Source organism: Branchiostoma floridae, chromosome 18 (genome assembly GCF_000003815.2).
Source record: "Branchiostoma floridae strain S238N-H82 chromosome 18, Bfl_VNyyK, whole genome shotgun sequence".
In the NCBI taxonomy this organism is placed as follows: Eukaryota; Metazoa; Chordata; class Leptocardii; order Amphioxiformes; family Branchiostomatidae; genus Branchiostoma; species Branchiostoma floridae.
Window position 1 is genome coordinate 1,301,208 of NC_049996.1, and position 26,814 is coordinate 1,328,021.

At 37.9% G+C, this 26,814-nt stretch overlaps 1 protein-coding gene across 4 annotated transcripts in view; it reads right to left on the bottom strand.

Annotated features, from left to right (window-relative positions):
• Positions 1–986: 986 nt before the first annotated feature.
• LOC118405584 (solute carrier family 15 member 2-like) overlaps positions 987–26,814 on the bottom strand; it is a 28,094-nt gene continuing 2,266 nt past the window's right edge. The window contains exons 1-24 of one of the 4 annotated variants that reach the window (XM_035805133.1): positions 26,656–26,762; positions 18,737–18,860; positions 18,204–18,294; positions 17,493–17,634; positions 16,046–16,159; positions 13,938–14,037; positions 13,032–13,122; positions 11,401–11,478; positions 11,050–11,132; positions 10,788–10,871; positions 10,198–10,287; positions 9,994–10,038; positions 9,573–9,608; positions 9,334–9,422; positions 9,001–9,082; positions 8,387–8,524; positions 7,756–7,917; positions 7,357–7,403; positions 6,771–6,914; positions 6,133–6,253; positions 4,615–4,746; positions 4,001–4,108; positions 3,283–3,378; positions 987–2,892 (exon numbers count right to left, since the gene is read on the bottom strand). In XM_035805133.1, the coding sequence (XP_035661026.1) occupies positions 2,740–2,892; positions 3,283–3,378; positions 4,001–4,108; positions 4,615–4,746; positions 6,133–6,253; positions 6,771–6,914; positions 7,357–7,403; positions 7,756–7,917; positions 8,387–8,524; positions 9,001–9,082; positions 9,334–9,422; positions 9,573–9,608; positions 9,994–10,038; positions 10,198–10,287; positions 10,788–10,871; positions 11,050–11,132; positions 11,401–11,478; positions 13,032–13,122; positions 13,938–14,037; positions 16,046–16,159; positions 17,493–17,634; positions 18,204–18,294; positions 18,737–18,799 (2,289 nt within the window). In that variant the 5' untranslated portion in view covers positions 18,800–18,860; positions 26,656–26,762 and the 3' untranslated portion in view covers positions 987–2,739. Of the gene's footprint in view, positions 2,893–3,282; positions 3,379–4,000; positions 4,109–4,614; positions 4,747–4,766; positions 4,886–6,132; positions 6,254–6,770; positions 6,915–7,356; positions 7,404–7,755; positions 7,918–8,386; positions 8,525–9,000; positions 9,083–9,333; positions 9,423–9,572; positions 9,609–9,993; positions 10,039–10,197; positions 10,288–10,787; positions 10,872–11,049; positions 11,133–11,400; positions 11,479–13,031; positions 13,123–13,937; positions 14,038–16,045; positions 16,160–16,764; positions 16,879–17,492; positions 17,635–18,203; positions 18,295–18,736; positions 18,861–26,655; positions 26,763–26,814 lie in introns of those variants that run through there. The other 3 variants (XM_035805132.1, XM_035805131.1, XM_035805134.1) reach the window with 3 other exon arrangements.

Below are 26,814 nucleotides of genomic sequence, written 5' to 3' on the forward strand. Positions count from 1 at the left end.
ATTATTGAGGTTTTACCTTACAAATGTTGTATTTTACTATATCATTCAACCGTATAGAGACATTCCTTTATTTTCTTCATGGTTCAACAGAACACCATACCAAACAAGTATGTGCACTAGCCTGCCTGATTGGCGCTGGTTTTACAATAGTTTTAATGGCTTAACGACAGAGTTGTTTATCTCCATTTTAACAGTGTCCTAATGTGACATAGGCATTAACCACCACACCAGCCAAACACGCTGCATCAACCTAAGGCCACTTAAGTTTTAAAAAAGAAGGCATTCTCGGTAATTGGTAATTTATTGTGGGATAGATCGAGAATCGGTTATCTTGTGCTGCACAACGACCTATTGGATTATCAGGACAAGGAATTGCGTTTGAGACCTGTGACCTTCATTCATAGTGACCCTGACAGTGTCTTTTGGAGGTCAAAGCTCTATTCCATACCCTGATTACCCACATAACTGCTATCGTTACCGCTTGTCGATCAAAGATGCAACGTAACTTTTTCGGGTATCGAGAATGCCGTTCGTTGTTCCTACAATTTTTTTCAATGTTTGAAGAATAGTAACATCACAGTAAAGAGCCATTTTCTACCATCTATGTAAAAGTCAGAGAATTCGCGCATAGTCTATTCATTAAGTTTACTCGAGCAACAAAGATCAACAAACTCTTTGGGCCCCGTAAACAACATCCAAGCCACCGGGTAGGGAATAGCTCTGCTGTAATTCCTGCCATTTTTGCAGAGTTGGTCTGAATCTTAATTATATTATCTTTTTGCTGTATAGAAGACTATATATAAGATATAATTATTAGGATTCATCAAATAGCTTTTGGATCGGGCTATTGTTAAGAATAATGAAGTCAGTATGGGTCAGGTGGATATCAACAGAGTATGTAAAAACTACAAGGTACCAATCTAACATGTTGTTTTTACTTACCAGTGATATGTTGTATTTAGGATTAAATCATTTTTTTTTTGCTTCAACCTGACTTTATTCTGGCAATGTACAGCAACATTCTTTTAAAAGTCAACATCACATAATATCACTGTATAATGTGAAAAGTTGATATCAAACTTTTAATCACAATAATTATCTTCAATAGTTTTAGTATACAATGTACATCATAAGTTGCATAGAGTCTTATATATGAACAATACACATGCTACCCTAGTTGTATTGTCTGTTATGTTTTAAGTTCACAAGCTCATAACAATGACTTGAAGGAATTTTGAAAATATTCATCTTGAGCATTCTTCCCAAAATTCATAATTTCTGAATAAACAACATGAATCATGATTCCATTTTCTGTACAACATTTTGTTAAGAGCAGTAATGCTAGTTCACCTTTATCTGTGGGGTTACCTATATACGTTGTACCTAAAACAGGATAATTCGGGAAATCAAGTAGATGGCAGGTGGTTTTGAACTACATTTCTTTTTCAAAATATTGCAGTTGGAAACCACCATCCGTTGAATAAATATCCCTAAATACCCCTTTAGATACAACAGATATAGGTTACCCTGCGAATAAAGGTGAACTAGTGTTAAGTCAAAGGTCACCAACAATTTTACACAACAAAGTCCAACTGAAATGTACTATGTATATATGTACATTGTATGATATATTGAATCCTATTATTAGTACACGCCACTCTACACACTAATACTGGGAATACATATGTCCACACTAGGAAGTAGCTATATCTATATATAGTGGGCATTTTTACAACCAGAACATCTAGCTCATATGCTGTTAGGTACCATTGAGAGCTTTTCGTAAACTCAAAACTATCCTCACGGCTCAAAAGAAACTGTTCTGGCTAAAAGTCTTAAGTTTGTATGTTCACGCTATGTACAATTATTATACTACTAAAATAAAGGAACCTCAGAAGTACCATTTTATCCTGTTTTTTGAAGATTCAATAAAAGCAGAAACTGGCAGAATATACCCAAAACAAGCAAGTTTTCTTACTTAAAATTTGTCTTTTCTTTTTTAGTTTAAGTGCATTGAGGACTACAAAGGACCAAAGATTAGCTTCATTTCTTGATCTCAAAGATTGTGTCTTTGATAGTTGACAATTAAGCTAATATACAAAGTCCTGTAGTATCAATAGTAAACTTTTCTCACGTAATATGTCAGCTACAGAATGATAGTAATGATCCAGTCTTTTTCCTATACAGTAGTAAAACAATATATGGGCAGTGTTTTTTTAGAGGATCTTCACCATGATTACCAACAGCTTACTGTCAGAGTCTTCAGACATATGTAGCCAACAACTAGACATAAACCCGAATAAACACATCTTCCCAATGATCACAGTAAGTGTCAGTAAACTTTAAGTGTGTCTACTATCCTCCAAGCAGAGGTTTAGTTGAAGGGCAGTAGTCACAATTTTTTTAACGTCAGTCTGTCCTTTCACTCCAGGAGTTATTAAAAGTTGTAACCACTACTTGCAAAGGTGCAACTTGGTTGTCTTTTATGACTTTACAGCAGGTTTTTCCCTATCGTTTGGTAGTCATATACAACAGATCTACAAAGCAGTCACATTTAATGAAATACCGACAAATGAAAGACCCAAGTAAAAGGGTTGTATAATCTGGCATTCAGTTAAAGTCTAACATTCTGAAGTTGGGAAATTCGGATGAGTTTGACAGCCTTTTTGGCAACAATTTCTAAAGGTGGAAAACAGAAAGGGTAATAAAACGCTAATTGTTTGTTACAGCCACAGTTGTTTACAGTTGAGTTATGTACGATGTGTCCCCTGCCAATACGTCTTCGTAGATTGGTCCATCCGGGGATAAGGCTGGATTGTCTACGCCGTTTCTGACTTTACCGTTTTCAATGTCGCCGTTAGATTTTCCCATCTCTTCCATCTCTTCATCATCCTGTTAGTGATAAAATAACGACAGGAAATGAACATCAAGGCTTCAAACAAGAATTTTTATTGAATAAAGAAACTCTTTTTACATAGCCATTGCTTCAAAGTCAGTCAAGGCAAATAAACAGGAAAAAATAAAAGTTCCTGCAGCCCCGAACTTGACCTTTGTCTCCCTGACATTATCAACCTCCCAAATATCAAGATCCATGATATGTTTCCTGAGTTATGCAATGATACGACCGCATTCACTCCACCGTGACGATAGTACAACCCAAAACATAATACCTTCATGGTGAAGGTAATAATCTATAGGGTTGGCATAAATCACAATACTGATTTTCCTGTAAATTTTGTTAAGTGTAGCTTTAAGTAGATTAACAGTAAGAAAAGCCTTTACCTTGGGAATTTCATTATATGTGTAGAAGTAGGCCATGATGGCAAAGATGATAACGACAGCACCCATAAGGCCAGCAAACATGAAGAATTCAATAGCCTGGAAGATATACAAACATTAAACATATAATTACATCAAATACTGTGAAACAAACCTATTTCTTTATATTGTACAATTTACTGCACTTTGTAAAATCATGATAGTATACTCCTGCACTTTCACACAGTCTGTGTCTTGGTATACACTGACTAAATGAATTTTGAAGATAGAAACATATAGAAAACCTTAATATATAGAAACGAAAATTGAAGAAGCATTTTATCATATCATGCTGAATTTGTTATCATTAGTAAGTACACTATTTCGTCTTCAACGCTTGATATACATGTTTGCTTCTGTCATTTTTGAAGAATCTTTAGAATATAGTATTATCACACATTTTATAATAGGTCTGTTCAATACAATTCCATTTTACCACTTCTAGGTGATGAACTTATTTGATGGAAGACTACTATAATGATAGAATAAAAGGGTAACCAGCAACACTTAGGATTTCCATAGCTTGTCAGTCCGAGGAAATAAACTGTTGCTGTAGAAGGACTTGATGTGACCTAGAAGTGTCTAAAATAGCCAGGGACTGGTACCTTGCTTATTTCCATATCATGTTTTCATACCTTGAATACACTGTATTTTTAATGTGTAATGAAACCCATCCACTGACCTGGTCTTCGATAAGCCTGGCCTCAGCAACAATCAGCACAATCACGTTTCCAAAAGCAACTGTCAGCAACCAGGCAGCCTGTAGTACAGACTTCATGCTCTTTGGGGCCTGGAAGGGTTTTGAAACACATGTTAGATGATTCAATTGAATGATGAAAAACCTGTTAAACCCATAATGTTAGCCCAAAGCACTTGTCCAAATGTTTTTTTTTCATCATCAAGAATGATATAAGCAGGTGTTGAAATGTGTCATGTACTCAAAAGAACAGCTTTGAAATCTGAATGACGGGTAAATTATATGGGTAAACAAACATTCACTTTAATCAAACATAACCTCCTTGGCTTAACCAATATCTAGTATTCTTTAAAAAATGGTATTTAGGGATACCACGTTGATAGATGATGGTTTAAAATTGCATTTTTTTGGTTCAAAATATTGTTACTGAAACAGTAGTTTTAAACAAACATTCTTGACATTGCTCTTAGACTAGATACCAAATCTTACAAAACAAGGGATATGTTACCCCACAAATAAAGGTAACCTAACATCAGCAATTCTAGCAGCAGTTTGCTAAAGTCTACTGATATTGAGTAAACAACAATAGCTGTACTAACCTGTGAGTAGGAGAAGTCAAGCCCTGTAACAGAGAAGAGAACCTCTCCAGTAGTGATGATGAAGTACTGAGGAATCTGGTACAGGATACTCATGGAGCTGGGCTCGGCATCAATGTAGCTCTCCACCATGTTCTGAGGGAGGAAGAGAGTAACAACACTTGTAAGCCTTGGAATTATGAACAAACTACCATGGACCATAGTCCTCTTTTAACCCACAGTACAGGATACTCATGGAGCTGGGCTCTGCATCAATGTAGCTCTCCACCATGTTCTGATGGAGGAAGAGAGTAACAACACTTGTAAGCCTTGGAATTATGAACAAACTACCAGGGACCATAGTCCTCTTTTAACCCACAGTAAGTCCAGTGGTCTGAAAAATTGGACTTACTCAGGACTTTCTTTTCATCAGTGGTAACTTTCAGCACCAAGGACATAACCATAAACATTCGTAACTGTTACAAATCATATTTTTGTTTCTTGTCTTCAGGAAAAGTACTCCCTGATAGCACGTGCTAGAAATTGATTGTGTATGTTAATCATATTAAGTAAGCAGAGATTTTAATGTACAACAAGTCATAATTCAGACCCTGGCTGCCAGTACTTTGTTTTACTAATAAACCATTTTTGATTGATTGATTGATAAAACTAAGAAAACACATAATACTGATTCACCTATATCCATATTTAGGGATATCAAGTTGGTGGACAGTGGTTTCAAATTGCAATGTTTTGAATATTGATTTTAAAGCCATCATTTATCTAAATCAAGAGATATAGGTTACCCTGCAGATGAACTTCAAGTAAACTACCATCAGACAGTCTTTCTAGATACACTACCTTCCTCAGGGCAATACTGACAAGTCATCTTTCCCACTACTAGGTTACACCCAGGGCACCGCAGTCAGTATTACACTACCAACAATGATTTTTTCTTATTTTGCTTACCCCATGGACAATTCTTGTATGAAGAAAAATATTCTTGCAGGAAGAAAATGTAGACAAAAATTCAAGCAAAACGAGAAACTACAAAATTTTTTTTAGACATTTAAGCAAAATCTTGTTTTTTTCTAACCAGATTCAACTCTTAAGAAATACAATAATTTTTTTTCTTCCAGGAAGATAAATGTTCTGTGAGGAAGCAAAACAAGATAAACATTGAGATAAGGCATTTTGAGAAATACAAGAAAACAAATCTTAAATTTTCTCAAAAACTTAACAAGAAAAAATTTGCTTGCCCCATGGACAAGCACATTTTTCTAACATTTCTTTGGGGACAGAATAATTTTCATCCTGGAAGATAAATTTTCTGTGAGGAAGCCAAACAAGATACATAAGAAAAAGCACTTTTGGTAGTGTACATGTAGGTTGCCACAATGTTGATGTTTTTTTGTAAAGTCAGACTTGATACACCTGAATAGTTTTTTTTTAACTGGACAATTCAAATCTATATGTCATGATGATCATAGAATCAATGATACATGTACATGCAAGAGTAGTAAGTTCATGAAGAAGTCCCACCTCTGTTCCATCATTGTAGACAACAACAGTGTATCCACCACCATGCTCAGTGCTGAAGGTACCAACAAGCTCATCTTGATCTGCTTTGGTATTATTCACATATTGAAGCCTCACGTTGAAGCTGAAAGGAGAAAAGTTATAAATTCTTGTTTCACTTTAGTTTACTCTTTGCACATTGTACAATATTGCATATGAGCACACATGCAAAAGTAACATAATGCATAATAGCACATGATGAATTGTTGTTATTTTAAGCTTGCTTCACATCTATATTTCAATACTCAAAATGTTAAGTTTTCACATGCAAAAAGTTTGAAATTTGCGGATGAAAAAATAATGCTTGAGAAAAGGTGCGATTAAATAGAATTGAAGAAAGCCTCAAGCAGTTACCTACAAACACACATTACACATTTGATGTCCACGTTCAAGGTTCAAGGTAGTTGCAAAGGCAAATTAACACGCATGCACATGAGCACACAATATACATGCACACATGCAAACACATACACACACAGGCAAATACACAGACACATGCACATACACACAAAACTCTTACAGTCACACAAACATTGTCAAACATCATCATGAACAACAACAAACAGTAATATTTTCTACAAACAACCAGCAACATTACTTACTCTCCTGGCTCTTTGACGACATACTCGGTCGCTGTTTCCATCTCGACATCAAAGTCATGGTTCACCTGTGTGGGAACTGCCTTGTTCTCAATCCTAACAGTGACGTTGTTACCAATGGTATCTGGGTCAAGCATGAAGATTACTCTGGAGAAAAAGAAGACATCTAGTATATGAATCAAAATTATTGCATTGAAGTCAGATATTACAGAAAAATCTGCAATGACTCAAATAGTAGTATCCATTATTTCAAAGGATTGTGGAAAAATGGTTGCTGAGGACAGGTGGTTGCTCATGTTAGGGTGGTGCTGATTATTTAGAAAAAACTGGACGGGACTGTTTTAATGTCGTTTGTGACTAAAGGTGGTTGCTTGATGAGTTTTATCTGTATCTTTATTTCAAAAGCAGTGAATCAGCAGTCAAAAGAACCATTAGTGAGCAAGATAGTTAAAAAATGCAAAGTGTAGATCTAGCATACAAAATGCTGTCTGCAATAATTTGTAACTTTGGCATAGCATGAAATAATACTAAATTTAAGAACAAATCACAAACTAGATTAGCATAAAAGAAGCTGTATTCAAGTTCTTACCTCATTTTTGGATCAGCTTTGTCTGGCTTATCCCAATCTGTGTGGAACTGTAAAGAAGTAAAAAGCACAAACTGTTGGACAAACGTTGATAGACTACTGGACCAGGTATAACCCATATGTTTGGTTGCAATGTTGAACATCACAGTCATACGTGCGACTTACATGTAGGGCCAATCAACTTGCAATTGGCCCAACACCCTGGTCAACCCAAGCAGCATTGGGGTTAGGGTTAGCATTACGTTTTAAGGGTTTTGGTTCAGATAAAGTACGGTTAGGGAAGGGTTCAGGTCTGATCTAAACAATAGGCAGAATTGGTAATGGGCAGAAGTGTACAACAAAATCCATGGCTTTAATGGCTAGCCTCACGTTTGTTTCAAGTATGTCTCACATGTATCTTACCTGTGGGGGTGCATGGAGGGTTCCGTTCTTTTCTGTGATGATGACTGTATTGAACTCCTGATCTCCCATGTCCACTGGGTAGTTATTCAGAGGGTTTTTACCATTACAGGTAAAGTCGATGGTGTGGTTCCCCTTTGGAACATTGTACAGTTTCTGTTCTCCCTGCAATGGTGAGAGGTAAAAGTAAAGTCACATTTAGGCTTAGGTCCCAATTGCACAGATGCCCGTCAGGGATGTAGACTCAGTGGAGCTCTGAAGCCACGAATTTTGTCCCGGGGGACTGTCAGATACCGAGGGTACCCCTCGGTGTTTCCCAATGGTAGGTCATAGCGTCTATTTGTTACCGGGTCCTGGGTCTGTTCTATACTCTGACATAAGTAGAACCCAGTGTCCGACCTGGCCCAAAAATACCTCTGGAGCTCCAAGGGGTCCCCCCAAAATAGCTCCTTTAAATGATGAGAACACTTAGTCTAGCAGTTCTCTTTGGCAACGAAGGAATACCAAGAAGGAGACAAAGAATTGTACTTGATAGGCAGTGTCAAATCATTGTCAAAGACATTGTCAAATCATTGTCAAATATATATTAAACTTTCTGCTTAATTGTATAGCAATAGAAAAGAATGGGACAGACCTTGTAGGCAATTGCATCAAAGGCAGGTGGATTATCGCCAGTGAAAGGAGGGTCAAAGGTTGCCGTGAGTTCGCAGTCCGCCATGTTGATGATGCGCAGCCCTGAGTATCCTGCCGCGGGTGGTTGTGGGTAGGTGTTCTGAAAAATTATGATGTAAGAACAATCAGTATGCATAAAATATGAAGGTTGTCAAAAGTCTTTAGTAAAAAAGATGACCAACCAAGCCTGTGTGGTTGAAATGTTAGCTTTACAAAATTTATAAAAGTAAAACCTAATTTGGCCACAATATCCATGTTATCCTTCTGGAATGATAGTCACTGGTAAAGTTTGACAGTTAATTCATTCTTATTCCAAGCCTTAAAATCAGTTTTGCTGGAAGTGACTAAAAAGTCAAGTTATCCTTTATATTCATCATTGCATTATATTCAATTTCCTGAAATATATTATAAAGTTTGGTATTTTTTACCATATCTAACTGTTAATCTAGCAAACAACTGTAAAATAACAGTTTCTACACAAAAGCTTTAATGATAGAATGCAGTTGCTATATAGGTCTTTACATGCATGCTCAATTTGCACACCAAAGAAATTTATATATATTTAAAAATGGTTACCTGAAGTGCTATCTGTATAAATCCAGCCACAACAAAAGCTCCTGCAGCAAAAGTCATACCAGCACACATCCTCTGCAAGGGCCTGAGAGATTTTCAATATAGAATAACATTGAGATAAGTTTTGCAAAATCTGGCAGTTGTTTTAATCCAATGTTTGTGATGAATTGGTCTACTGCATGTTGTGAGCATCAAAATAATTTTAGATAGACACAATAACGTTGCTACTTCGGTACACATAGCTTTAGTACTGGATACTTATTAAACAGAATCACTCAATACAGAGAGATATCTAGATTTACATAAAGATTTATATATAGTTGGTAGTTCATGTACCTGTTGGGAATCTTGCATTTGTCCAGAATGGGGTATATCACACCCTCGAATATGGGGATGAGGATCAAAATAAGTGCTGGGTTGACAAACTGAAAAAAAAAGAATAACTCAATGACCCAGAGTACATGATTGTACATTCTACAAGTCAAATAAAATGCCACACAAATATGACAATCATAATTGTAATAACCATATTGTTACATATTGATGTCATGATGTTAATTGATAGGTAAACACACCTGGATCTGATCTGGCTTCATCTTGCCAAGTGGTCCCTGTTGAGTAAAAAGAAGCATATTCATAAACAACAATTTCATTTGAAAGAATTGTCAGATTCTTAAAGGTACATCTTAATTAATCTTCTGCAAAACTGTTTAAAGATGAAAGAAGGAGAGAGTGAACAAGATAAAAAAAAGACAAAAACACAAAATGAGGAAAAGGGAAGGGAGAATGAGAGAGGAAAGAGAAAGAGGAGTGTGTGTGTGTGAGAGAGAGGAGAGACAGAGATAGAGAGAGGGAGGGAGAGACAGAGAAACAGAGAGAGAGAGAGAAGGAGAAGCAGAGAGAGAGAGAGAGAAAGAGAGAGAGAGAGAGAGAGAGAGAGAGAGAGAGAGAGAGAGATGAAGCAACTGTAACATTATAGTCTGTAACGTTACTTACCAAGTCATAATTCATGCGGTAAGCTTGTAGAGTCCACCGGGATCCCTGAATTTGAAACAGAATTTTAGTAAGTTGACATTCACACAAATTGTAAGCTGATTCCTTTGAAAAATAAAGATAAGAGAATTAATAAGAGAGGCATTGTTTGTAATTCAAATCCATCTTTGTATCTCTAAGCTTAGTTCTGCTGTTCACTTGACTCACCTGTTGGTCGAACAGAGCCCAGAAGACAGGCAGTGGGATGTACATGTACAACACATGCAGCATGAACTTGATGTCACGAACAAGCTTTTTCTGCAACAGCAAGAGATAACATTACATTTCATTCTGTAAATAAAAGAAAGGCAACAGTATTCAAACAAACTTGGCAAGGATGTAATGTTATGTACCCTACACAATACCTGAGAAATGTTCTTCTATGTGTGAATGCAAGTCAGCACCAAGGACATGAGTTTTTCTTAATATTCTCTACTTAACGGTCTTAACCTCTTCTTTTTCTCATTCTTTCTCTGTTAAATTGGCCCGCTAGCTTTAGCATTATTTCTCCATTTGTGATGATTTGGTTAGCTGGGAACAGGGCTAATATAAGGGCAGCTTCTTGTTTTTCTGTCTGTACCCACGCAATGTTGTGTAATACTCTTAGCAACTTCCTTCTTGACCTGGTAAATCAATCTTGACATCAATAGTTTGCAACTTATTATGATGATTACCATGATCCTAGTTTGCTTTCCCTACAGCTTTAGACTATAACTAACATCATGGCTCTAATTAGTTATTGAGGGAGGCATACTAACCTCATATTTGGTAGTGTCACAGTAGTCCATCCAGTGTTCCCTCTGCTCTCCTTCCTCACGATTCCAACGGTTCTTAACTGCATTCTGGACAACAAAAACTTTGTGATTATTTAACAGTACGGCATATCAAAAACAGGATATCTTTAATACTTATGTATACTGTGAAGATGGGTGCATGGTTACACAGAATGATGTCTAGTGCTACACATCTGTTAGCAATACTTTAACAGTTATGGATGCTAGAATTAATCACGTGACATACCCCAATGGCCTTTGACACCAGCACAACAACGTTCCCTTGTGGTGGGTTCCTCTTGTAGAAGGGGGTGCCGACAACAAACAGAACTGCAAAGATAACGAACGATGCATACAATCATTAGATCTGTATCAAAAGCGCTACCTAGCAGTTTTTCTCTGAACTACTGAGGCATAATAAAAAACATTTTTCCTTTAACTCTGTAGAAACTCATATTACAACACTGGCTAGGCTGTCATTAGTTCACCATTATGAATGTAATCTATATCCGTTGTTTTTTCAAACAGGTTATTTTGGGATGTAAACTGCAATATTTAAAAAAAAAAGACTCAAAGATTGCGAGAATTTCCAACTTACTTGTAGCAACCACCATCAGAATGGCGGGAACTCCGAAGGCCAGTGGGAAGCAGTCGGCACCATAGCACTGGACATCATCTGTGGATAAGTGTTTTGTTATTGATAAAGTATTTGCCATGATAACAGATAAACAAATAAACATGTTTTTGTAAAAATGTATATGTTTTGATTGGTTTGATTGGATTTCCTTGAGGAATAAAAGCCTTGCTAAAAGCATTTGGACAAATTTCATGTACAAAAATAATGTAGCACTTTTTAAATCGTTCAATTTCCATTTTTATCCCTCTCAATCCAAGTCAGTTTATGAGTGACCTTCCATTCTCAAATTTGATAAGCAAGTATTTCCTCAAGAAAACCACAAAGTACATGACTATTCAATTAGCAGAACCGCTAAGTGCCAGATTGTATATTTACAGGTAAACCATGTTGTCTGTTGAGAGTTTGCACGTATACAACAAGGTCCGTATTTACTCCCTACTTCTAATACCTATCCAGTAGCAAACGTCAAGTGATTTTGAACTCTTCACCGCTGTGGTTGTCCAAAGTCCGTTTCAGTCAATTTGGCACCATGGACTTTGTCTGAACTTTTATCAAATGCAGTTTAATCGCGTGGACTTAACTTGTAGCATGTCTGGTCAAAAAGCGTTTGCGCAGCTATTAAGCCAAGGCTAAAAAGGTATGCTGTAAGTATTGTTTTCAAGGTGGGGTCAGACTTAAAGCTAAGACCACGTAATATTGATTGACTCAAACCTTGATAAGGTGTATGGTAATTTCCGCTTATTTTGCAGTAAATGCCTATATCTTGATAGTGTTATAATGCAAATTTGATATAGTTACCTTGGTCATTTTTTTTCTAGCGTTAGGGTTAAGGTGATGCTAGGGTTAGGTCCAGGGTTAAAGATTTTTGTTTCTCACCATTACCAGATGAAAGTATTTAAATAACCAGAAAAAATTATTTCCTAATAACGTTTGATGACCTTTATAGTCTATTTTTAAAGAATGTCACATTTGGCGCATCGTTAGGTGATTTTTATGATCTATTTTGAATACATTTGAACACAATCTAAATATATATATATATCATAGTATGAGTGAGTTCCCAATATCATTCTGAGCCAGTCAAGAAATCATCTAACAAAGAATACATCATCAAGCAAGCTGCCAGTTACGTAAATTGTACACCTAAAGTTCATTGACACCTGTAAATAACAAAACACTTAACATGGACGGATAGGCAAATATTAACAGCACTTTGGAACAAAGATTTGCTGATCACACTCAATTCTAGAAGAAACTGTGCAAGCTGAAAACCAGTTATTCATTAATCATGCCAATGCACCTTTGATATACGCTATGATTTCTATGTATTTGCATTGCATTGTTTGACCCCTTGACCTTTATGAAGATATCTTTTTCAAGGTTGAAAAAGACATAAGAACAACATATTTTAATATGTTACCACAAGTTATCTAACGCTTGTTCCCGTGTATCTCTATGTTGTGCAAGGAATAATGAAGAGTACAAGTTGTCATATTAGTAAATCAATGATTGTATAGCATTTGACAATAAGCAATGAAGCTCAAGAAAAGAAGGCCTCTGTAATATTTTAGTATAATATGTAAACTACTTACCCCTAAGCAGAGGTGTGACCAGGGTTGAGATGAGACTGCCAGCGTTGATGGCAAAGTAGAAGATGGAGAAGAACATCTGCACTTGCTTTGTCTGTTTGGCAAGAAATGAGCTTTAAATTACATAATGCTTGCTACAAAACTTAACAACGAAGAACACAAAGAAAGCTATCCTGCATTCTTTTGGCATGTATAATTCTGAAACTAGCAGTTTGTCTTGTTATTTGGGGCTGTATGAATTGGTGAATCCATAGGATATTTGGTGCATATAGCAGGGGCTACAGAAATCAGATATATTCCTCCAATTTTTAAAGCTAATTTCCCTTCTCAGAATAGTTTCTCCGCAAAATAGTTGATATATAAGACGAGCAACTTCAAGCTAGAATATGACAGATACCACTGGCTATTAGAATAGGTCAGGGTTAAACAAACTCTGTATCTGCATCTGCCCTTTAGTGTAACAGTACCAGCTTTAAAGGCACGCGGTACGGCAACGGCAGCAACATTACACTGAACAACTTGTCACACATTTACCGTCTAGCTGTACAACCTGTCACACCTAACCGTCTAGCTATACAACCTGTCACAACTAACCGTCTAGCTGTACAACCTGTCACACCTAACCGTCTAGCTGTACAACCTGTCACAACTAACTATCTAGCTGTACAACCGGTCTCACCAAACTGTCTAGCTGTATATATAACCTGTCACACCTGTCTAGCTGTATAACCTGTCACACCTGTCTAGCTGTACAACCTGTCACACCTAACCGTCTAGCTGTACAACCTGTCACACCTAACCGTCTAGCTGTAAGCATTGTTCAAAGCTATCTAATGAGAACTCCCCTACAGTACTTGGATTCCACTCTACAGTAGTTCTAGGGAAAGAGGAATTCCAAAGATCCTTTACCTGTCCATCCTTGAACTGGTCACCTCCGAAGGCGGACACACACGGCTTGATCCCGCCCGTACCCAGGGCGATTAGGACTAAACCAATCATGGCCCCGGGTCTGGTAAAAGATACAACCAGTACTTAGGTCAGTAACATTCTTACTACAGACACCCTCTGGCTTAATTTTTGATTTCCAGTTTAATTTCGGACAAACCTTACTCATTTGAAAATTGACTAACCAAATGAATTGACATTTGCAGGTATGGTATATTCAAAGGTAATTGATATGTAGATTGCAATTAGATGTCTCAAGGAACAAAGCCAATTCTTGAGAATTCTGGCTCTGCGGAGAATTCTAGGAACCTGAGCCAGAATTCTCTTGAATACTCCGGAATTGTCTTTGTTCCTGGAGACATCTAATTGCAATCTACATATTGATAACCTTTCAATATATCATAATTGCAAATGTGAATTCATTTGGCTTATCGATTTTCAAATGATTAAGGATTGTCCAGAATTAAACTGGAAGTCCAAAATTAACCGGATGGTGTTTACAATGATTGCAATAGGGGTGTTGTATTTACAGAATTCTGAAAATGGTTCTATTGTGTTTATTGTATGATCCTTCATTGCTCAAAGGCTTTTGTAATGTGATGATCATGTTGATGATGAAACACAATGAATAGAATGAACTGGTTCATGCATTAAGATTGTCGTGGTTCAAAGGCATATGTGATGATTGTGTTGATGAAACAAAATGGATAGAATGAACTGGTTCATGCATTAAGATTGTCGTGGTTCAAGGTTTGTGGTGATGACACACTGAGCCATGATCACACGTTTAGCTGTACTTCATGATATTTTGCATGGAAACTTTTTCATTGAAAATAGATGAATCTTGGTTTATACTTTCCATAGTAATAGCAGTGCTTCTCGTAAGGTCTATCAGTCACACCTTTCAAAATTTTGCGGCAGTTCTCTATAATCTAACTAGAGCTTTAGCACTCCTATGGAAGAGAGGACGCTTTCCTTAACTTTCGGCATTTTAATCCAAAATCATTTTACTGAAGGTTTTTCATTGCTTAGCTACATGTAAGTGCAAAACATTACATCAACCAGAATATGTAAAAATCATAGGGACGCCATTATGCTTATATATTACAAGCAGATGAAGGCAGACAACTTGTGAAATTGTTATGAAAACATCATGAAGTACAACAATATTTGTGCAAGTGATGATTATGGCAAACAGCTCGTGCGGTGTAAATAACGTGCAAAAAATCACAAACTCATGACCATTATCATTGTGATGATAACTGGTAAAAATGATGGTCGTATTATTTTATCTGATGATGATTGAAAATGAATATGATGGTCAAAGGCAACTATAACTGCCTTTGTGGTTTTGATGATATTGTGAATGATCTTTACAATGTCATGACTTTGATAATGATGTTGATAATGATATCAGTGATCTTAAAAACTGGCAGTACATTGATGATAATGATCTTGTTAATGGTGGTGTTGTTCATGATAATGTAGATGATTATAACAATGATTCTCCATGCATGCATGCACTTTGCATGGAATAAACAAAGACAATGGTTGGAATGAAACATGCAAATCTCCTCACTCACACAACATTAACACTGCTTATGCTACGGTCACAATTGGAACAAAAGGGGCCCCACGGTGTAGTTTAAGGGCTGTTATTGTATTTGGAGGCGTGACCCTTACGTGGCCCCGTGGTGCGCACCAGGCTATATTTGGGCACGGCCGGGCCCCGAATATTTCAGAATCGGAGTTAAAATCAACCCGGGGTCTGGCGATAAGTCAACGACGTGAGCTATTCGTGAACCCCGCGAGATTTAGATATCGCGAGGTCCCCGTGCGTCATCCGATAGTCCGACGGGACAAATTTATGGCTACACCCCGACGGGCACCAGCGAAATTGTGACCATAGCATTAGCAGCCATGATAATGATGATCGGACATGCAGCAATGATTGGCCACGCGGCAACGGCAAAGCGAGATGCCGAGGGTACGATGGAACTGCCATTCTCATGCTTTAAAATCTTCTTGATCGATTTTCGGCAGTATCCAAAGATGTACCCTCTAAGACTTACATGTTCGCCTGTGGTGACACTCCGTAGAACGGATATGGAGGAGGTCCGAAGAGAGAGGAAATGGACAAAACAAAATTGCCAATGGCGTAGAGGATGGAGACCGACACTATAGTCCTATATGAGGTGCAGATGGATGAAAACATGGAATGATGCAAAAGCAAGCTGTTACACATAGCTACATGTAGGGCCTTTCTCCAAATCTGTTCGTCATGACAGTCATCTGTAGCAGTCAAAATTCATCAGTGACTTTGACTCTCCTCTTCAATTAGAATGTTTTGGAATAGGGTATGATCTAGAATCTTAGAATGACGATCTTTTAATCTGTCGATCCTAGAATGACGATCTTAGAACCTGACGATCCTATAACCCGACGATCCTAGAACTTTACGATCCTGGAACCTGACGATCCTAGAATCTGACGATCCTAGAATCCGACGATCCTAGGATGTTAGAATCTAAGAATAATAATCTTAGAACCTTGGAAGAATGACCTTCAAGTCGATGGTATTGGAATCTAAGAATGATGATCTTAGAATCATCGAATGCTAATCTTAGAATGGGCATTTTGAACTTCGAATAATGATCCCACAATATTAGAACAAAGGTCTCAGAATGATGATGCTACAGAATTCAGTTCGACGAACAGGTTTGGTGATGACGTGCAAGCATGGACGATGGTCAGCTCTGGCAGAAGCTTTCGTTACTTATTAGATACGTACATCTTGCCAGACGGCGAGGGTCCAAGGAATGGATACGGGTGAGGTCCCACGAGATCTGACAGGGACATAATCAGATGCCCAAGACAGTAGACCATTGACACCGACACTATTGTCCTGGATTAGGTAAGTTCATCAATGGGAAGAAAACATCATCATCCACAGATCAAACGCATTCATGTAATCACGTATCATGTCGTCAGGAATGTCTTCGAAGCATAAGATTTGTATACTGCAATATAGAAATAATTGACATGGCATCAATGATGTATTAGTCGCTCTATTAGATCATTATTATCATGCTATTACATCAAGTATTATCTTATATCTATTTGGTCCATTTTCAATTCAGATTTGAGCATTGGAATGTCATTTTGGGTTCGTAGGCATTTGGTTCCTGTCACAATTGTCTAAATAAGAAAATTGTAAGGAATGTTAGTAACGGTGACTCTGCGATGCTTCCTCTCTTTGTGGGCTTGTTTATCAGACCTGTAAAAAGGAGGGGTAACCAATATTCGTTGTTTTTAAAAACAAGAATTTAGTAGGGATGTATAGCCGACGAATATTGGTTTTTAATAGCAAAATTTTCAAAATATGTAACAATACAAAATAGGAAACATCGTCTGTGTACTTGATATCCTAAATAACCTTTTTCTTTTTTTAAAATAACGGATATAGGTTACCCCGGCTGCGGATTAAGGTGATCTATTGTTTAAAAAGTCTCTGCGTACCAGTACTTTCCGAGCCAACTGTCTGCCATGATGGCGCCGAGGATGGGAGTGAAGTAACAGCCGAATGTGAAGGCATGGTAGATAGCTGTGGAGGTGGAGTCATCAAACAGCAGCGCTTCCAGCAGGTAAATGGTCAGAATTGCTGCAATTGACAACAAAGCAATCAACAAAAGAGATAACAAAAGTACAGCGGCATTCGTCAGGATTTCAACATCTCTATATGCATACATACATGCAAACAAGTGGATACAAATGGAGTGAAAAATAGGTATAAGAAAATGTCAACATGCTGAGTTTAACATATCGTATACACTACTGGTATTAAGGTCTAAACATCTTTGACATATTTATCTATTTAAACACAGTTATCCCCTCCTAGAATGTGACGAAATATATGTATGGGATTGGAATGTATTGGATTCTTTTGAACAAGTAGTAAGAATCGAAGGATGAGCAGCTTTGTAAAGACCAAGGCATGAGACTTTTTTTAAAGAACAGATGATATTTATTGCCAAAATTTACCAAAGAAAACATAAACATCCGCGAACAGTGTGCCTTGTGGAATTGAAGGTGGTAATAGTCAGGACTATAGAAGAGTAAATGTTAGAGATTGTGCATGAAAACTTAAACAAAGTATGTATATGTACCTTATTTTCGTTCAAGCAGCTAGTAAAGGGAATATGAAAATAAGAAAAGTTTTGCTGTACTTACCTTTCATGCCATAAAAGGAGAATCTCTCGCAGAACTCATTTCCGACGATGAACCCGATACACTTGGGGAATCCACGGAACTTGTCGCAGAACTGAAATGCATAAAGATTAAGAATTTTACCTTCGTTCTTCGACAAATTTAAACATAGTACATGTATCATAAATTTGGGAAAGAAATCAACAAGGAAAACGTAAGACGTCTTACGTTTTTTAGCATTGGAAGATTGATAATGATACATCGTGGCGTTTTCTCTTTTGTGTAATCAATACAATAAGAAATGCCGCGGTACTCAAGCTACTACAACGTATATAGTGACGTTGTTCCCAAAGTTTTGCTACATTGTTGAAGTCAGTTTGTCAAATAAATTATCAGAATACCGTTGAATAGAGAATATAAAAGCGTTTTCTGCAAATGTTAGCTAATGATAGCTAGACAGATTTTCAAAAATCCATGTGGAATGGAACAACATCAGTTGATGAACAGCCGTAACAAAATCTTTATTTTGATAAAATTATTAAATGTTAAATTTTTACCCCAGGATCCTCCTCTGGCTCTTGCTCCATCTTAGACTTCTCCTCGCTTTCTCCGCGACCCATGTTGATGACGTCAGGTAGTCAGGAAGCGTCAAAAAATACGTCGATAATCTTGTAAAGTTTGCTGCAAAAGAATAGAAGACAATAATTTTGATGCTAAAATGTCAAAAACTGATGTCTAACAATTAGTATACGTAATAGAAAACCTAATGAAAGTTTGTTACAGATAATGGAAAAATCAGTTACCAGTATCTTAATGCCAAAATCAACCTAAATCTAAACCATCCATACTTTTCTTTACCTCTACTAAAACAGACTATTTAATCTTCACCTTTCATATGTAGGATGCAGAAAATTATGCAGAAAAAAAATGAAGAATGTAAGAAAAAAATGCACGTTACAGAGTTTCTTTAAAGCAAGGTAAGCTCTTAGTGCATAAAGTTATGCTAAGCCCATGACAAGACCGCAGCACATCAGTTGACTACTTGAACACTGCACCTTGTCGTATAGGACCTTTCATATATGTATATAACCTTGGTAGGCTTGGAGGGGGCGTGTCTAAAATAAACTTAATTTCAGACACCTGGCGCCGTGCGTACAAAACTGTGTACGTGACAGCAAAAGCGTCGTCTTATTCAATTATCAAATGTTTGTTTTTTTACATTATCATGCGCAAAAATGATTCTATGGATCGTATCCTCTTGACACTGTGAGACTCAGTGCGTTCTAAAGAGTAAATATACCATAGCATGTAAAGTATTCTATTCTGACGGCGCAGTTTGGAGTAATTAAGATTATTTAGTATAGCTTGACAGCTTTTGTTACCACGTCATGCTCAAAATATGATTGTATAGATCGTTTTCTTTCAATACTTTGAAACCCCTGTGCTTTGTAAGATGAAAAAAGACAATGGATATACTATGTATTATCCTGATGGAGAATTATGTTGACATAAAGATCTCTAGTTGGGCTTCAGGTGGTACATATTCAAACACGCGCTTTTGTCATTTGATCATGCTCGAAATATCAGTCAATACATGCATGCATAGTTTGCCCTTGGCACTTTGAAACTCTGTTCTATCTAAGATACGGAGCATTGTATTCTGGTGGTACAATAAAAATATTGTTTAGTTTTACTTCAGTCGATCTAGTTAACCTGTACTACCGACCCGTCTTTAGGGAAAGAGACAAGGAAAATGTGACACTGCGCTTATTTCATAAGTTAATAACTTACTTTAGCGGTGCCACCTCCAAAGAACAATAATAAGGCAAAGGTACCCCCATAGCCTTTTTGAGGCCATGGTAGCAGTGGGTTGTTATGCAATCTGTTTAGGGCACGGTATTAGAAGACAAAGCCCATCCCTCTACTTCTATTGTCTTTTACCTCCTCAATCGAATTAGTCAGGTTCCTATTTTTAGCAAGGATATTCGTGTTAAGATATGTGCCTTTTCCAAGGGCACGACTTCGGTGGTATGTCAACGATGGATTAGAACACGGGACCTCTGGAATCTAGACCAACACCCGAACCATCACGCCAACACGACCCGGTTGTTGCCCGAATGACCCAGTGAAACGAGGTCACCCCCTCCCAAGCGACAGGCTCCGCCCGAGCTCTATATGTACAGGTGTGGTCACTCTTTGCGTTGGTCAGCTCCGATAAACCATATGTTGCCACAGGTGCTCAAGTGACCATGTCAGTACTTTTGATAAGACTTTGTATCCCAAGTAACAAAAGGTGAACAAATTTACCTACGGGGCAATAAACGACATGCTTCGTAGAATCCCTTTATGAAGCTTTGCACAGCCGTGAACGAACAGGTATTACTCTAACCGCAGGTGTGCGTAAAACAATAAAGCAATATTGGCAAGAATTTCATTAAGACCGCAAATGTGATGACTAGGGATACTTACAAAACATCAAATGACCTCTTGTGACACCAATATTGGTGGCAAAGTGGTGTTGTGGTTAGGGTTGTTGACGCAGAAATTGGAGTTGCTGAGTTCGAATGCCTGGATGGTCTTGATGTTGTGCCCTTGGGAAAGGTACTTTACACCGATTCCTTACTCCACTTATACCTAATAAGTAACGGTAAAAATGAGTAGGACATTGTGGGGGCCCCGTGTTTGTAAAGAGCCACACCAACAGCACTATAAAGAACCCACCACACTTATCTAAAAAGGGTATATTCTGGTGTGAGTGGATCAAATAAATCTGCACGGATATGAAGCTTGTACTGTTCTGTACAAACTTGGTATACTACGCCATGAGGCGGTTTACTGGGCATACAATACAAAGGGAAAGGTAGTCATACCAACTCACAAATACCCTTAGTGTTTTCTTTTTAAGATGGTGGAAAGGATTTTAGTAAGCAAGTAACTTTTAGCAACCAAGTGTACTGATAAACATAGAAATTTTAGGAAATCATATCTGTTATTGGCTTCAATGTTTTGGTGGTTATGAACTTAGACATATCATGACATTTGGATAAATAGAAATGTGCACCCTGGCATCATTATACAAAAGGACAGACGTTTTCAAAAAAGTGAACTTTTGGACTTTGAATCTTTTGCCATTCAGCAAAAATACTTTTAAACTCTTGGGAGTCCCATATCTTATCATAGAAACCCTTCAGTTCGGGTATCGCGCGAACACGATAACTGTGTAAACTCGTAAGATGCCACCAACGGTTATAGAGTATCCTTGATGTCATTTAGGGCTAGACAGGTCCTTTAGTCCGATTGACAGTGGCTAGTTTAAGTGCTTTTCTGACAGGTGCATGTCCTAATGCATTGAACAAATGCACTTTTTCATGGGTTAGATTTTTGCATGGGTAGATTTAGGTCCAATTCCCTGACGAACTTGCACTTAAATCGCCCGTTCAACTGACCATTCCTAGAAGCTTGTCTTTGGCATTAATATTTATTGTTAAAACATTTTTACATGATTTTAAAGTGATTTTTGTTGTTGCAAGAAGGGATTCCCTACAGTAAAGAAACATGCAAAGAAATATTAGTCTAATTTAGGGTTAGTAAAAAGTTGCTCTGGACCAGTAGATTTGTATGTACGTTGCAAACCAGCACAATTGAATTTTCAAACATTGTCCAACTCTGTCATTGCATACTAAACATAAAATTGGCAATATAGAAACTAGAATATTCATCAAGATTAGAAGTTTATTTGCAAGTTGTTACTAGCCTTTTTTGTGAAAGTTGCTCATTTTATATATGGTTTTATGGCATCATCATGTTGCTGTGTTTATACGTCAACATGGATGTTTAGATAACTGCAACCATTACTTCGTCAGTTATATTCATTTGCGTGATTAAAAGTCATAAAAACGTCGCAACATTCCTCGATTATCTTTAACGACTACTTCTAACGACTCTCTAAACTTTGTGCAAATCGTGCAAAGTTTTGGATCCATAACTTGCTGCAAAATCATCTGATTTCACTTTAATAAAATCATTTCAACCTTGACACCCTTGTTTTATACGTAAGCTAGTGCTATAATCTAGACGGCGAAAGATCTATTGTTACAACTTCAATCCGCCATTGCAAACAGCAACACCTTTGACACAAACGTTAATATATCTTATTGTCACTACCATCCTATTGCGGTTACCACAAATTTGTGTGCAAACGTACTCGCAACTTTGGTCCAATTCTCAACTTAAAAAAACACAAGGAGCTGTAGTCTTTTGCGTTCCTTAAACACATTTTACGCGCCAAGGATTTATAACCCTATACGATAACATTACGGCAGTATACAACAACGCCCCTCTTACAGGTTGTCAACGAGGGAATTTTAACAAAGGGTTGCTACTCCAGGTTTTGGATCATTGCCAAAACGCCACTACCAATTAATCAGTGAACATAATGGGAGTTTAGGAGCTTGGCAGGGGCGAAAAGACACGGCTAGTTCAAATATACACATGCCGAGACTACCATGGACTTCTCTAGAACCAAGCCAAGTGCTCACAAAGCCACATTGTACGAATTGTGTACTACAACATTTTTTATCGGTGTCTCACTGCACTTGGGGCACCGCTGCAACACTGCGGGGTTTGTTCACTGCGGTACTGTCGTGTTATTTTCGCCGAGTTCTAAAAATAATTCTAGACATTGCGTAATACTTAAAAGTATTATTAAGAAGACAACGAAATATGCAAAACATAAGAAAACTCGTTCTTTATCTCCGAAATTTGTTTAGTAATATTTCGAACCCCGCAGTGCCGCACTGGTACCCCAAGGGCAGTGAGATACCACCTTTATGGAGTATCTCACAGGACTGCAGTACGTTAGTGACGTCGCTGAGTTCTAAAGTGAACTTGTGATACCCATGTCTTTATAATGGGGATATCATTCCAAAATGTAAGAGTGTGACTGAAAAGACAACGAAACACACAAAGCGCAAAAAGAGTAGATTTTTATGGATGAAAACCGTTGAGCTCTCGGTCAAATAGCTCGGCCGCGGGCTTTGAGCACAAAAGTCACCTTCAAGACAGCTATGCCAACTCCTATTCAAATGCGTGGTTAAACTATACAAAGTGTGATTTGTGACTTATTTGCCCAGCATTTGTCAAAGTCTCAGAGAAAGAGAACTGTGTACAAAACCCTAATCTTATTTGTCTTACTTATTATGTGCTGTGAAGTTTCTTTTTTTCAAAAAGACTAAACTTGCAAATAAACCGACATGAACTCAACATCAACAATACTATGAATTATAGCTTTGTAGTAGAACGTATGTCTCATTCGAATGGCCTGATTGTAGTGATTTATGTAAAAAAGGCATAAACTTTCAAACCACAATTGGTAGACTAATGAATTACATTTAACAGCCGGTATAAGCTCTAATAAACTAATAAGGTGGTTGAGTCTGTTTCTTTAGAACTCAAGTTTTACAATAACACAGCAACACTACAGTTCCGTATGTGATATATGGAGTTATGGATGAGTGGTACACGTGCTAGCCTGAGTGTCATTCTGGTTAATGTCGTATTTCACTGCACTTGGGGCACAGGTGTGGCACTGCAGAGTTCAAAGATTACTCAACGAATTTCAGAAATAAAGAACGAATTTTCTTACGCTTTGTGTAATTTGCGGTCTTCTAAGTCATACTTTTACGTATCATGCAGTTTCTAGATTACTAAATCCACCCCTTCCGAACCGTCCACTTGGAGTGGTCTATAACCACATGCCGAGGTTGTTGAACACTAGAATAATGGTTGAGGCGGAGTCAGGACAAACAAATTAGTTCTGCAAACGTGTTCCGTATGGGCCCTGGATAAATACTCAAGCCGTACAAGAAACAGAAGGGGGTGTCTTATCCAAGATGCACTCTATCCCAAAAGCGTTCTAAATCAGAGCGCGCATCCTAGGATATCCTAAACGCGCTCCTTTGCTGTTTTCGATCGAGCGCATTCTAGATATCCAGAACACGCTCCTTCGCTTGCGACGTGTTCGGGATATCCCAGTTCTAAGCGCTTCTGGGATATAACAGGGTACATCAAAACGGGGAGCAACTTCAATCAGTTCTTGGGAGAATAGGCGTGAAAGTTCTTTAAGTATCAAAAGATCAAAAGTTGAAAGTTGAAAATAGATGAAAACATAACAAAACACAGAGCGTAAAAAGATATCTATCAAATTATCTGAGTGCTCTGTCAAATGGACTGTTGGTAGAACAAGGGGTATTATATATTACACGATTCTTTCCGACAAGCAGTTAGCAAAAAAACTAACAAACGTACGTTAACGTTTAAAGACCCTATATCTATATCATCAACGTCATATTGGAAATAAATTGACCTCATGTATCATTGTATGTAGATCAACCGTTAACTATGGGATTGGAACTCGTGACTCTTAGTTTCCCGCCAACCGGAGGCGATAGGCCGATGTGACAACAGAAAGAAGTGACGCACGTCCGCGTTGCCATGGCAACGTGCTTGTTTAACGTGTTAACATCAAATAATTGGATTACCAAAACTTACAAAGCCGGACATTTGTCCACCACGTGAGGAGTGTTTATTTTGGTTTCGGGATTCTTTGATCAGTGGATGTCTGATAAAGGAGAGGTAAAACATATGGACAGCTGACAGAATGGGTTTTCTTTACTAGGTTTGTTCTAAAGCGTCTGAAGACTGTTACAGCGTTACACTATAGTCACGATAGATGCTTATTCATCGTGGACGTTGTTTGACAAGTGCTGTACGCCTTGCTATGGCTGAACGTACTGACGTTTTGACCTTACGTACAGACGGGGTCAGAGTTAGGGTGAAAGAAATGAGGGTCTAGATACAGACCTAGAGACCCAGAGACCCAGAGACCCAGACACACACACACACACACACAAACTCACAGACAAAGAGAGAGAGAGAGAGAGAGAGAGAGAGAGAGAGAGAGAGAGAGAGAGAGAGAGAGAGAGAGAGAGAGAGAGAGAGAGAGAGAAAGTCAGAGAGGCAGACAGAAAGACAGAGAGAGAGAGAGAGGCAGACAGATATGAAGACAGAGACAGACACCCAAGACACATACTCTTCCTCTCTTCCCAAGTTCTTTCTCCCCATCACAAAGATATTCGCCCACACATAGACTAAATATAGGTCGATCCGCCCAATGCAAAGAGACAAAAGGTGTTGTGTGTCAACTCATCACCGCTGAAAAGGTAGGCAAAGACAGATACCACGGAACAAATTAAAACATGATACAGTATCTACAACATGTTAGGGTAAAGAAGAAAGCTGTATCTCCATCAGTGTCCAGAAACTGATGTAATCGCCTCTCGTCATCTGTTTGGTTTCACTGACCAACCCTTGTCTGACCCCGCCCTCATAGCATCTCTGAAATGGGACAACGTGCTATAGGGCCATCCAAAGGATCTTATCTAACGGCACCTATACACACATGATATGCCTATCCATTTGCTTTGAATTGCCTAGTGCGGCCTGTATACGGTGTTGTAAAAGCTATGCAGATTGTATAAGATTGAAGATAATTTGCGTCAATCTTTTTTTGTGTAAGACGCTGTTAGGTGTATGGAGAGAAAATAAACACATTTTTTTACGTAACAATGATTTTATGCACATGTTTTTTCCACTCCTCTGCTTAAAACTTTCAAAGCTGTACGTGTGAATTTGGCACTTTTGTTCCAAAAAAAATTAAAGGTTTGTTATTACGGGGCATTCAGATGCTTGGGCAATTCATAAATTACAACTCTTGTTGATTGTTAGGATGTAGTCTTTAAAATACTTCAAGAGCTAAATTTCCAATGATAAGATTGTGATTAGATGGCAATGGTTCGTTGCTAAGGTCTTTAAACACGTTTTGGTGCCTATCCCAACGACTAAACAAAGTCCACTCGCAGACGCCGTACTTGACTGACAAGTTGTTTCTGTAAAAAAAGTCTGAATGGGCGTGGCGAGCAAACATTAATGGAACATTTTGTAGCGACACATTCGTCTGGATTCAACTTTCAACCGATATTCTAACACATTCATGGAAGGAAAGGTAATTCTACGCATATAGAACGCGGCCAAACAAGGAAGTTCTCAAACGCGGGAAAAACACTATTGACCGCCACGTTGCTTCCGCTACACTCTCTTTTGTCGCACCATATGGTGGTAAAAACACCGCTCTAAAATCCCACAAATTTCGTCATATTTCGTCCAAAACTGACAAAAAGTTGACAGTTTTCGGGCAAATCGTTTATTTTAAATACTTAAAGGTTGAATCAGGGCGTGGTAGATGAAATCATTTTTTCAGACGACGTTTTAGGTCAGCTTTTTGTCAGGCGCGCGCCCGACACAATAGTGACAAGTTTCGCGCCAAATCGCATAATGTTGGCTATCAACATACAATTTGTGATTTTCTTTATAGTTATTATAATAAAGGATAGCTGAAACTTGAATAAAGCGAACTCACTTTGAAAATTGAGGTGGTTTTGTTGAGATGTGGTCAAGAGTTGAGAGTTTTCGCTCAGCCCGTGTGTGCACGTACGTCGAGAGGCCCGGTTGTAAATAATGACCACGATAAATGTACTACAAGTCTACAACTAAGACTCCCTTTCCTCTTTTACGTCAC